At 33.4% G+C, this 13980-nt stretch overlaps 2 protein-coding genes across 3 annotated transcripts; one reads left to right on the top strand and one right to left on the bottom strand.

Annotated features, from left to right (window-relative positions):
* The first annotated feature begins 3456 nt into the window (after nt 1-3456).
* MET18 (ARM repeat superfamily protein) lies at nt 3457-9936 on the top strand. Of its 2 annotated transcripts, none has more exons than XM_079045012.1 (19): nt 3457-3672; nt 3800-3862; nt 3959-4013; nt 4442-4539; nt 4917-5066; nt 5144-5203; nt 5288-5476; nt 5543-5593; nt 5666-5752; nt 5826-6438; nt 6544-6923; nt 7024-7203; nt 7964-8649; nt 8745-8820; nt 8942-9053; nt 9137-9213; nt 9315-9395; nt 9479-9558; nt 9645-9936. In XM_079045012.1, the coding sequence occupies exons 1-19, from the start codon at nt 3589-3591 to the stop codon at nt 9676-9678; spliced, it is 3156 nt and encodes a 1051-aa protein (XP_078901138.1). In that variant the 5' UTR covers nt 3457-3588; the 3' UTR covers nt 9679-9936. The 2 variants fall into 2 exon arrangements, with proteins under 2 accessions (XP_078901138.1, XP_078901137.1); XM_079045011.1 differs by having other exon boundaries at nt 3458-3672; nt 7961-8649.
* LOC145108031 (protein PAF1 homolog) lies at nt 9910-13837 on the bottom strand. The gene is made up of 12 exons (XM_079045013.1): nt 12310-13837; nt 12138-12206; nt 11945-12052; nt 11672-11855; nt 11526-11596; nt 11280-11399; nt 11096-11201; nt 10929-11015; nt 10768-10836; nt 10609-10680; nt 10371-10511; nt 9910-10296 (listed from the first exon to the last, which is right to left on the bottom strand). Exons 1-12 carry the CDS (start codon nt 13170-13172, stop codon nt 10165-10167), a joined length of 2022 nt encoding a protein of 673 aa, XP_078901139.1. The 5' UTR covers nt 13173-13837; the 3' UTR covers nt 9910-10164.
* Nucleotides 13838-13980: the final 143 nt, after the last annotated feature.

Below are 13980 nucleotides of genomic sequence, written 5' to 3'. Positions count from 1 at the left end.
CCAATTATAGTTATGGTCTTAGACACCTAATCCAACACATTGGTGGGTATAAAATGATTTTATTATTATTCAAATTTTAATGTTTTCGTTGATAAACTCGTAGTTTTTTATAGACTATTTTTGAATAAAACCCAACAGAGATGACATACACTAAGATAAGTGAGCTTAATCCATCAAAAAATGATTGGATTATCCGGGTACGATTGTGTATGATGTGGGAAGCGGTGAATCATAAGAATGAAAACGATATAATAGGGTTGGGGATTGTATTTATTGATAATAAGGTATATTTTTGTATATGCTTTCTTTTAAGTTATTGAGAATAGATGCACAATTATGATGTCAAATAAATTGATCTTTGAATTGTTTGTCTACATATTGTTAGGGTGAATCGATTCATGTTTTCATCGAGAAGAACAATATTAACAAGTACGAAACTATTTTGGAAGAAAAAGTGGTCTACGCTATTAGGGTTTTCAAAGTCACCAAATAAAGTGCTCAATATAAGGTTGTGTCAAACGAAAACCATATCTACTTTAATATGATGAGTTTCGTACATAAGCTTGCAAGAGTATCTCACGAAATCCATCCACATGTGTTCTTCTTTACACGTGGCGAGACTCATAAAGAAATGGTAAAAAACAATTCACTTCTCACCATGGTTCTAAAAAGCTCGTCATGGCTCCAAGGCTTGTATCTGCCGCCAAGCTTTACCAAAACGCCGTCTTAACTCATATATGTGTATAAAAATAAATAATAGTTGAAAATACATATAAAAATATTAATTATATACAAAATTGCCGCCTTATCTCACGCCTTACAAACGACGTGGCTCGCCAAGGCTCAGAAAAGCTTGAGGCTTGACATTGCCGCCAAGTCACGCCTTACGTTATTTAGAACCTTGCTTCTCACAGATAACTTTCATATTATTTTCTCTTTTATTTAGCTTTCCAAGCGATTCTTATAAACAGATTTATTTACATTTTTAGCATTGCATTGTTATATGTTATAAATATTATTGGATGTTTGGTGGTGTTGATGGATTGAAGATTGGATATCATCAGAAAACAATATTATGGAGTAAAAAACAAAAGATGGTCGATTGCATAGGACATTGCCTGAATAATGATCAATGAGCATTTATGTATGAACCTAAGGCTTTAGGAAAATGGATAAATTATATAGTTTCAAAGCTAAATAACCAATTTTACATAAATTACCTCTTTTAGTTACATAATAAGTTAATGACTTTTGAAATGTTATTCATTTAAGAAAAAACATCATAAATGGTCCCTGTGGTTTTCCAAAATCTAAAGTTTAGTCCCCATGGTTTAAAAACCTCATAGATGGTCCCTGTGCTTTCAAAACTTTTGACGATTGGTCCTTATTGCTAACTCTGTTAAGTTTATTCTGTTAACTAAAGGGCATTTTCGTCATTTCACTACCACAGGGACCATTTATGATGTTTTCTTTAATTTGTTTTTGAAAAAAAAGAAAAACTTAAATTTAATTATTTAATTTATAAAAGCTCTCTCTATCTCTCTCTCTCTGGAACGTCATTAAGGATTTGAAGAACAAACCCACATTGATTTCTTTAACTCCTTCATCTGTTCTAAAACCTGCAACATAACCTTAGCGACGTTACCGATTTAACAACCTCACCGCCATAGTCTTGATCAAAATCGCGCTCCAGCACAACACCACCATCCAGATTCGAAGCCGAAGGGTGTCCACAAGTTGTCGATCTCTTATGGGTCACTAGCAGAGGACCGATGGTGAGTGGTGAAGGAAAAAAGTACATGCGGTAAGCAAGGGAAGGGAGACAAGAGGGTACCACCGTCTTCCACCTCCATCCCCAAGTTGTTGATCTCCATCTCTAATGTCATCTGAAACATGTCCCTCTCTCCATCGCCGGACCTGAAAACCTCATAAGCCTCTCCTTCTTCATTGCCAGATCTGAATCCAGTATTGGAACAGATCTCGACGGATGATCGAACGCGTTTTTCCCAAATGGGTCCTCCCCAAGAATTGTTTTTTAAAGATCTGCAAGAGAGATCTTATGGGATCGATCCAGTGAAGGAGTACGGGCGACGATTTGAAGAAGCAAATGAAGATTAATCCCAAGAAAACGAAACTAAAAAATCTGAGCTTTGCTAGATACAAATAATGCCATCTGAATCTATGATTTCTCTTAATAATTCCATCTTAATCTATGAGCTTTGCAAGAAAACGAAACTAAAAGATTTTCTTAATCCCAATAAAACCATACTAAAACGTGATCATGGCACAAGGTAGACGGGATCCATACTAGAACACCGGATTTAGCGATGGGACTCGACAGTTCAATGAGAGGGATAGAGTGATTGGGTTTGGCAAATTTTGTGTTCTTCGATGGTGACCTAACAGCGCTGATGTTTCATAAAGGATCCATCGAGAGAGACCCACTGAGAAATGAAGAAGATTGTTATCTAGTATGTGATGCCAGGATTGAGAAGAGTTTTTTATGGTTCTCCAGTAGGATTAAACTCATATTTCCATGGAGGGTTTAAGGATTATCGAAGAAAAAGTGGGGGTAAGATTGGGTTAATGGCATCTAGGAGAGAGAGAGAGAGAGAGATTTTATTAAATTTTTTTTTTCCAAAAAAATAAGATAAAGCATCATAAATGGTCCCTATGGTAGTGAAATGACAAAAATACCCTTCAGTTAACGGGCAAACTTAACGGAGTTAGCAATAAGGACCAATCGTCAAAAGTTTTGAAAGCACAGGGACCATCTATGAGGTTTTTAAACCATGGGGACTAAACTTCAGATTTTGGGAAACCACAAGGACCATTTATGATGTTTTTTCTTCACTTAAGTAAACAAGAGTTTTTCGTTTTACTTAAATCCACTCCGTTATTTTCACTTTTTTATTTATTAAACATAAATACATTTAACATATGTAAAAAATGGGGGCAAAATATTAATTTAAAACCTTTTAAAAGTTTAATATCTATTGACGCCATTGTGTCGATTAAATAATATATTGTACCTAAATACATTTATACAAACAGAAAGGTATTACATACAAATATACGTTACGAAATGGTATACGTGGTTTGAAATCCTTACTAAATATACACAAGTGAAATGCTATTACAAAAATAATACAAGTGAAATGCTATAAGATTACGGTATGTTCCATATTCTTTACATATCTTCAATAAAATCGTTTATGTAAAATATTTATAATTCTCAAAATTTTATTTATTTGATGAAAAATCTGCACAATACGTAGAAAATTCGTCTAGTTTAGGTTAAAACCGAATAATTTTAACAAATAGTAAAGATTTTTATGCAATTCCTGTAATGACTTGTTGATGTGATTTTTTTGTTAATATATTTCACCGTTACTAAAAAAATTTAGAGGTAATTAAAGTCGAAACGAAGGAATATGGTCAACGCGACAAAGTTGTAAAATAGACTGCTCAATTTTTTTCGCGGTTTATGTGTCAAAATCCCCCCAACAACAAGGTGTTCTTGAAAAAGCAAAACCCTTAAAACCCTTGAACAATAGCCGTTGCAGTCTGCTACAACCCAATCCGCCAATGGGGGATTCAACTACGATTAACTGTGTTAAGCACATCGAAACGTATGTCGATTCGTCGTCGTCTAAATCTCCGGCTGAACAGGTTAACTTTTACATTCATTTGTTTTTGGCTCGTCGCTAGTTTCCGTGCTAATTGTCGCTAGTTTCCGTGCTAATTGATTGCTTGACTTATACGAAGAGTTCTCAGTGAAGCTAATTATTGATTTCAGGATGCAAGTTTAGATGCAATTGCGAAGCTCGTGATGAATGATATGATAACTCTGGAATCACTGGTTCGTTTCTTGTAATCAATTTTGTCTATTTGTTCTTTTTTTTGGTGCTGTTTTTCCTATTGATAGTATTAAAGTACATTCCTTTTCAATGTGTAGGTAAGAGAAATGGGGATGTATTTAACTACTACAGACAACATCATTCGTGCTAGAGGTGATTACTCTTTTATCTCTTATTGAATCCAATTCAAGATGGTTCAGTTGTGTATTCACAAAGGCTAGTATATTAGTTATTTTTACCAATTGTTTATGTGTTCATAACTTCATATATATGATATCTAATTGGCATAATCAAGGTGTTCTCGTTTTGGCTCTATCCCTTTGTACCTAGGCCCATTGTCAGTGGATTATGGATTCAGTGTGCTTAATCCCTAGAGACTAAAGAAGTTGTCTTATGATTATGTCATAAGACAACTAAGTGTGATTGTGAACTTTTAATTCAGCTTATAATGTTCTGATACAAGTTTGCTAGTGAATTTGTCTTACCTTTTCTTTCTTCCTGGAAATTTAAATTTGTTATACTGCAAGATTATCCCATTTTTGCTTCACTAATCTCATGATTAATGTTACCTTGTCATTCAGGCATCCTCCTTCTTGCAGAGTTGTTGACACGCATATCATCAAAGCCTTTAGAAAATGCAACAATACATAGTTTGATTGGGTTTTTTGCAGAAAGACTGGTGAGTTTAGTCAACTATCTATTAAATGGAAAGAAAATCCCTACTTTAGATGCAAGTGATTGTTCTTTGCTTCATCATTATCCCCTTAAAGCTTCTTATTTACTAATTTTCTCATACTTGTGTGGTAAATTGCATCTTATGAGAGGAAAACCCTCATTGATATACAGTATAACAATAATATCCAAATCCCATAAGGCCTAAATTATACACCTAAATTAACTTAACTAGCAAATATATCAAACACTCCATAAGTTGTAGCATAAACATCAAACATTCCTAACTTGTTATGTAGAGGTATTATAATGTGTATATACATTACACACCTACAAGTTTAAACACAAACAAATATTAAATTTGATATAAATTTCCAATATCAGTCAGATTGGAGAGCACTACGTGGTGCACTTGTTGGTTGTTTGGCTCTAATGAGAAGGAAAGGTGACATCAGCAGCAGTGATGCAACTGCAGTTGCTCAATCATTCATGCAAAACCTACAAGTTCAATCTTTAGGTCAACATGACAGAAAGGTGACATTAAAGAATCTTTTTGATTTTTCATTATCATTTTTCCATATCTTTATATTCTGCATTGATTTTTCTTGCAGCTTTGCTTTGAGCTTCTAGAATGCCTTATAGATTGTTATCCCAACACTGTGATGACAATGGTAAGTGGTAACCTTTTTGTTGTTATTAATTCATGCATACATATTTATTTTGTGTTTTAACTTTTTTCTTTTTTAATTGTGTAGGAGGATGACTTTGTTTATGTAATCTGTGAAGCTATAGATGGTGAAAAAGATCCACAATGTTTATTGCTCACTTTTCATCTAGTGGAAATGCTATCACATTTGTATCCAGATTCATCTAATTCACTAACAAGCTATGCTGAGGATCTTTTTAACATTTTGGGATCTTATTTCCCAATTCACTTTACACACGTAAGTCTACTTATTAAACTCTTGTAAAATTATATATATACTTATTGTCTAACATTCGTTTTTCAGCCAAAAGGAGAAGATGATGTGAAAAGGGAAGAGCTCTCAAGGGCACTAATGGTATTTATCATTTATTTTGCTTATACTCTTTAAATTTCTTTATTTTTCCCTTTTAACTTATTTCATTAACAGCTGGCTTTTGCATCTACTCCACTTTTTGAGCCGTTTTCCATTCCATTACTTCTTGAGAAACTTTCTTCATCTCTTCCATCATCAAAGGTTAGTGAAAACTAAAAACTGAATTTTTTTTAAGAAAAATCGGTTCTTTTTTTAACAACTTTCGTACTCACAGGTTGAATCATTGAAGTATCTTAGCTACTGCACACTTAAATATGGACCCCACAGAATGCTACAACATCTTGAACATCTTTGGTCATCATTAAAAGATGCAATATTCACATCAGATCAATCTAATTCCAACAAAATAACATCCGAATCTCTTGTTCTTCTACAAAATCTCATTCAACAAGATAATGGCGTATTTGTAAATTTGATCCTAAAGGATGCAGACATCAACATGACCTTGAACTCCCTCTCAAATTATAACAATCATGATGATTCTACAATGCCAGATCAGCAAAGATTAAACTCAATTGGTCAGATTTTACATGTTTCATCTGCAGCTTCCATGGCTTCTTGTAATGCAATTTTTCAGAGTTTTTTCTCTGGTTTAGTAAATGGTTTGGAGAAAGATTATGCTTCTGAAAAACCTAAATTCGGGTGCCTTTATATCTGTGTTGAATTATTAGCTGCTTGCAGAATTTTGGTTATGAAAAATGATGAAGTGAATTATAATGACAATGAGACATGGTGTATCATGCTTCATAGCTTCTGTGATTCATTGATTTCTTCTTTTGTAAAAAGTATGAAAGAAAGCAATGAGGATTCCTACACTCAATCTGGAGGTAACTTTTTTTTTTATCTGATTAATTCCATTACTTTGCTGTTCTTTCCATTCTCCTTTATTGTGGTGTGATATTCCTAAAATGCCTTATAAAACTTTTTTGCAGTTAGGGGTTTGAAGATTTTAGCTTCATTTCCCGGGAGTTTCTCGCCTGTATCAAAATCCACATTTGAGAATATTTTGAGAGAATTTATTTCAGTTATTATCATCAAGTTCAACAATACATTTCTATGGAGCTCCATATTAGACTCATTAACTGAAATCGGCTCATTTATTGAAAAATCTCAAGATTCTGAGAAAATGCCAAGTTTTGATGCTATTATTGTTGACAAAATGGTGGATTTGTTATCTTCTAATGATTCAACAATGCCCTTTTCACTCAAAGTGAAATCAGTATCTGAAATTGGCTTGATTAATCTTAAATATATGATGAAGATTGTTCAAGAACTGAACAAAACTATTGTTTCCAGTTTACACAAATCTTGGGTATATTTCAATATTTCATTGATTAAATAGTATTCTACTTTATGGATATTGAAATTGCTTGTTCTATTTTATTAATGGATTTTTATTATTATTATTATAGATTGATGGAGACTCAAAGTCAGTTGAACATGCAATGATTCTTTTGGAATGCTATGATCACAAGATTCTTCCATGGTTTCAGAATATCAAAGATTCTGATGATGTGGCAACAAATTTTGCATTAAAGATTTGGGATGAAATTGAAGATAACACACTTTTCTATGACACCCTTGTGGAAAAAGTGAGTCCTTTTTGTTCATACAGTCAAATTTTTATGTTAATGCTGGATAATTTAAAGGGCAAATCACAAAAAAAAAAAAAAAAAGATAATCATTGTTATATTTTGTGCAGTTTTATATTTTTAACCACTGTTACTTTATTTATTCAATCAGACCATAAAGATTTCAGGCATTTTCTAAAGAGTTAATCTAAAAAAAGACCTAATATATTGTGTTTTTTTCGGATTAAAACTCAAACTTTTTTTTTTTGCCTGAAAAAGACCTTGTATTTTTTTCATTTTTTCCGAAAAAGCCCTCAACTTTGTATTTTTTTTTTCCGAAAAAACCCTCTACCTTTTTTTTTGCCTGAAAAAGACCTTGTATTTTTTCATTTTTTCCGAAAAGCCCTCAAATTTGTATTTTTTTTTCCGAAAAAACCCTCAACCTTCTTAATGTTTCCAAATAAACCCTCAACTTTTTAGTTTTTCTTGAAAAAACCCTCACGTTTTACAATTTTTTTGGAGAAAAATGACTAAAAGGGCCAAATTGGAAAAATGAAAAAATACAATTTTTTTTCAGGCAAAAACAAAGTTTGAGGTTCAATCCGGAAAAAAACACAAAATATAAGGTCTTTTCTGAGATTTAACCTTTTTATAAATTAACCATTCATTAGGTCAAAATAGTTAATTTGGAAAAATGTCAAAGAAAGAAGTATCAGTGGTTATAAATTTATGTAATTTGCTTATAAATTTATATAAATATGTAATTATTTTGCATCAGAAGCTTCTAGAAACAACAATGAACACAATGAAGCATGCAGTGGCAACATGTTCAGAGGAGAATCAAACCAAGATTCTTGAAAAATCCTTCAAAGTCAACGAGTCCAATCTGGTCAACAAAGTCTTGCAACCAAGAAACGAGTGGATTATCTCATTATTTAATTCGGTCATAATCGCCCTTCACCCAAAAACAAACATAAAAAACCCCAAAAAAACCCTGGAAACACTCACAGAATCTCTCACAAATGGCCACACCTCATCAGCTCATGCTTTAGGATCCTTTTTCAACAAGATTCCTTCAAATGAATCAATAATAGATAATAATACATTTAGCCACTTGATAAGATTCTCTAATGTTGATAATCATGGATTAATTGGGATTAATGTTGATGCGATTATTGGATTATCATGGATGGGAAAAGGGTTGCTTATGAGGGGACATGAAAAGGTAAAAGATGTGATCAAGTTTTTTCTTGATTTCTTGATTTTAAATTCACCTCAAGATCAAGAAATGGTGGGTTTAATGAGAAGTGTTGCAGATTCTTTTGGTATTATGATGAGTGATTCTGAGTTTTGTTTGAATAAAAAATTAAATTCGGTTATAAAACCGTTGTATAAGCAACGATTATTCAGTATAGTGATGCCAATTTTATCATCATCAATTGTGAAGTCAGATTCACCAGTTACAAGGTATGTTATTATATATAAATATTTTTTGATGTTATTTAACTTGTTTTTTTTTTTTTTTTTTTTTTTTTTAAATTTGAACTTTTGATAAATTACAGATCCATGCAGCATCGAGCACTTGCACATGTCATATCTAATGCTCCATTGAGTGCTGTTTTGGGTGAAGCCAAGAAGGTTAGTATTTTTTTTTTTTTTTAACTTCTCATATTTTAACAAAATAAATTTAGATTCTTCTTGTTTGTTTTTTTTTTTTTTTTTTTTTGATACAATGATGCAAAGTTTTTATATTTTACAGCTTATTCCATTGATGCTAGATGGTTTAACAATCCTTAGTGAAGATGTTGAAAATCGAGACATTTTATATAATCTACTCCTTGTTTTATCAGGAATGTTGACTGATAAAAATGGTGAGATTTTAGCTTTTTCCAATTTCCCTAAATGTTTATATTTTTATAAAAGATTTAAACTTTTACATGTTACTTGTGTTTAGGTGAAGAAGTGATTGTGGAAAATGCATACGTCATCATCAGGTGTATCAACAAGCTTGTAGTCTATCCACACATGATGGTTGAGTTATTTTTATAAACTTTCACTTTCGATTCATTTTATATAATTAATTTAGTTTATGAAAATTAGTATCTTAAATTATTTCTTTATGAAATATGCAGTTGGTACGTGAGACAGCTGTTCAGTGTCTGACTGCCATGTCAGAGGTGTCCTACGCTAGGGTTTATCCATTCAGACCAGAGGTCAGATCTTCTTACTACTAATCACTTAATTGTAATTTGTAGTTTTTCCGATTTTACCCCTTGAAATTTTGTATTAATTTCAGGTGTTACAAGCATTATCAAGAGCACTTGATGATCCCAAGAGAAATGTTCGTCAAGAAGCTGTCAGATGTCGCCAAGCATGGTTAGATTTACATTTACATCATTTTATTTATTTTTTTATATATTTTTTTAAGATTGTCTTACATTAATTTGTTATCCGACAAACAGGGCCTCAATTTCATCCAGAAGTCTTCATATTTGAAAGTTTTTTCAATATTTAAAAGACGCCAAAGAGAAAAAAAAAATTGGGATTCTAATGTATGTACATAACTTATGCATCTCATATGTGAAAGTTTTTTCATATTTTTATGCATTTCTGATTTTCCACATTTTGTAATGATGTCATCATTATTATTGGGACAAACTGAATATGATGATTTATGATGTTGGTCATTTTTGTTATGTTTGTTGTACAAGTGTTAAACAGAAAAGAAAAAGAAAAAAAACTGAAATTTAAATATGCTTGTTGTACAAGTGCCTAAAAACTACATCTTAATGTACACCTTTTTTAACATTACTAAATGTTTGCAATTTTCAACACAAAATGGGCAAACAACTAGGTATATATAATATGTTATGCTACAAAAATATTCCTTAATCCAATTCTAAACAACTCTAGCTTGTTTGTGTAAGTACTTCGATTTGAGAAAAACTTGGGTGAATTATTTCATCTTGAATATCATCATTATCAATCAGACATATTATCATATTCAGCCCCACTAGATTGATCCATGTCACCATTATCATCATCATCTTCCATCTCTATTCTTCTTTCATGCCTCGAAGAGCTCAAACTCCTCCCCTTTGAACCAACATAACTCTATACAAACCACAGAAAATTTTCCATTTACAAACAAATCAATAATAATAATAATAAATGAATAAATAAAATACCTCAGATTCTTTCATGTCTATTGAAACAGTTGATCTTTGCCTTATAGTCACAGTTGATGGCACAGGAAAATGTTCAACCTCATCACTCGTTTTTCCTTCCTTAGCTCTCTTTTTCCTTAGCATCAGTTTTGTAGGCAAAGGCTGAAAAAAAAAATAATAATAATAAAAAATTAGCACACAACTAATATTAATAATTAATAATACAAAAATATATAAATAAAAATATCTGTTTATATACCATATAACGAGCCTCAGATTCATCAAATGCCACGAGATAATTTGTGGGATCATCTGCATCTTCACCTCGAACCTTTTACACAATATAAAAAAAAAAAACGCCACATCAGATTATTATGTTACTCAAAATTTCAAGGGTAGAGTTGTAATTTTTACATACATCCCAGTGATATTCGCGAACCCATGTGTAAGAAATATCTTCGTTTTCGTCGTATATATCCTTCGATAGCTGCAATAAATTTTTTTTTTAAATAAATTTGTACGCTAAAAATAAAAAATACAGAAACATTTAATAAATGAATTAAGGGTAACTTTTTTTACCTCACCAACTGAAGGAACCATATAAGCCAAAAACTTATCAGGTTTAGCTGAACCCGAGGTGTTTGCCACAAAACTTTTCATAACAGCCTTCAATCGAGAAAAAAAAAAGTCAAAAAAGATTGGTATTGAAATGACATTATTACCCTTCCACCTTAAGAATATCTTACCTGAGATTCATAAGCATCTCGTACAGATTTGTCCATTTTGTTATAGCTTTCTGAATCGGCAGTAGGAGCACCATCAAAAGTTGCAACAACCAACTTATCATCCCACCTGTTGATCCAAAAATAATTAGCAAAATCAATATCTTAATAATTTATTTATAGAACTGAAAAAAAAAAAAAACGTTACCTTTCAAAATCAGGAAATAATGGTAAAATCTCAACAGGCTGCAGCTTTTTATTAGTAGCATGAACAGGATGTGATTTGCATGCCTCGAAAGAAGATAAAATATCTTGAATTTTCCTTTCCCTGATACACGTTTTAAAAATACAACTAATTAATCATCATATACACAAGGATTAAATTGCTATAATTTTTATTTTTTAAAGTATGTTGCTATTTCTTGCATTTAACCCAAAAATAGATATAAAATACCTGCTATTCATGCTATCTAGCATGTTACGTCCACGTGTTTCACGTTCTTTTGCTTGTTTTTCTGTCAAAGACTGTAAATTTCAAGAAAAAAAACGTTACTTTTTAACCATTTATTTATAAATTAAAAAAATAAAATTTATACAAACCTGTCTAGTTGCATCTGTGGTAAGTGGGGATATGTATTGTGTCTTAACTAACCAAGACATCCCTTTATCTGTAGGGCGATCCTTTCTTTTTAATCCATCTTTCTTGATAGGAGTTACAGAAACATCCTCCTGCAACAGTTTTTCATCCTCAGGGGCAACATGTAGGATTTCATTCTTTGGAGCACTAATCCAGGGAGAAAATGGAGATTTGTGAGAGTTAATGGATTGGAAAGAATAAAGAAAGAGAGTAGAATGAGGTATAGAGTATAGTACTTGTATACACTGAGATCAAGTAGGTCTAGAGGTATCCCAAGATCTGGCTCAACGTATAATTGAGGTTTGTGTGCGTTTTCCAATGAAGTGATGCCATATTTAGCAGCTCTGAAAACATCAACTGGTGAGATATGGAATAAATTATACAAAAAAAAAAAGTTAAGATTAATAGATTATGAATGTGGATGTGTACCGATCTTTGTCTCTTCTTAAAGACAGAAGCTTTGGTTGAGCTGTTGAATCTGGTAACTCATCTCGGAACCTTTAAAGAGCAAAAAAGTGGAAAAGTATATTCAGCACTGTGTCTATAGAAGAAAAGAAATGGATACAATTGAACATGTTGTCATAACTCATAACATACGCACTTCAATTTGCAGAGAAATGTTGTTGGCTTCTTTAATCGGTTTTCAGCCCTTTCACCACTCAAAAAAGGTGTAGCTTTCCTTTCACCTATGTGTGAACCAGTAATTGAGCCATGTGGTTTGATTGAAGATGATGATAAGATACGAGTTTTTTGAAGGATTTTATCTTGAGATTCCTTCAATTGTTGCTTATGTTTTTCCTCTTGCCTTTGCTTCTCCATTTCTCTTTTCTTGCGTATCCTCCTCTCTTCTTCTGTCTCAGCCTTTGATGTTCTTGCTGGCATTGGAGGTAGAGCAGAAGGCTTGGCATGTTCTCTAGAAGGAACCTTGTGGTGTGATTCACGCTTGGAAGACACTTTATGGTCACTTTGTCTATGTTCCTTGGTTTGATTGGTTGAGGGGACTGATGAAGGAGGTGGTGGAGGCGATGGTGGTTGTGATTGGGGCGGTGGTGGTGGTGGAGGGATTGAAGAAGTGGGTGGAGAGGAAGGTGGCGGTGGCGGTGGCTGGTTATTAAGCAGGGGGTTTTGAGAAGATGGAAAGTACATTTGTCCTGGTCGTGGAGGCTGAGAAGGAGGAGGTAGTGGTGGTGGGTAAGCGGACTCCAGTGGCGGTGGTGGTGGTGGTGGATACGATGAATAGTGTTGTTGCTGATTTGGAACAGGGGGTCTAGGAAGGGCGGCATAAACACCCGGTTGAAAACTCGAAGCAGGGTAGCTCCAATTCTGCGAAAACATATTTCCTCTCGGTTGGGGTACAGGGGCAAGTTGGGGAGGTGGGAGGGAAGTCTGATTGGGTGGCGGAGGTATTGGCGGACCAAAATTTGATTGAGGTGGCGGTGGAGGGAATGGTCTGTACGACGCCATGCCCTTCAGATTACGACTCTTCCAAACCAGAGTTCACAGTTTCACAAAAACCCTAGAAGAACGAGAATATATAACACACAAGAACAACTCAACCTTATCGCCGGAAGCAGCTGACGATGTATGATGGCGAAATCAAACTCTTAAATTCCACTACGAAAAGGAATCCACCGCCTGATTTTTGAATTTAGTCCTGTAGCTTTCCACGAAGAACCAAGTAGTTCGAATCTAAAACCCTAGAATCGAAACCAAGCTATCACAATTTTCGCTGTTTATATTGCAAAAGAGCTAGATCAAAACCTTATGAATTCTGAATGGAGAAAATTTGAGGAACAAAAGCACAGATATAACACCGGCAATGCAGGAATCAATCGCTGTGGGCAGAATTTGTCGGAGGAAGATTTGACTGTTTGATGTCTAGAAGAAGAGGCCGAACAGTTTTATTAGTATCATTAAGCAAGTGCACCTATATCTGTATATAAAACAAGGTGATGGAGATATTGAAGGGTTTTAGGTTCAGAAAGCGGCCGGAAAAGTGACCGGAGGGGCAAAACCTGCGGCGGCTTGACTTCACACTCCAGTGTTTTTAATCGGCTTAAAATTTCATAGCTCTTTTTTGGTACGGACCACCGGTTAATCTCTGCGGGTTGACCCTAGTGGTCGATATCTTGGCTCATGAACATCATGTTTTTGGTGTTAATTCATTTAAATGTTATTAATTTGGGTTATTTCCAATAAAGACCCAATATTTACTGTTTTTTTCGTTTTAAACCAAAAAGTTTGTTTTTTTCCAAAAAAAACCACACATTTT

This window comes from Lactuca virosa, chromosome 4 (assembly GCF_052849685.1).
Source record: "Lactuca virosa cultivar CGN04683 chromosome 4, Lactuca_virosa_CGN04683_v6, whole genome shotgun sequence".
Lineage (NCBI taxonomy): Eukaryota > Viridiplantae > Streptophyta > Magnoliopsida > Asterales > Asteraceae > Lactuca > Lactuca virosa.
Note: the sequence above shows the minus strand (reverse complement) of the source record. Positions and strands in the feature narration are given on the sequence as shown.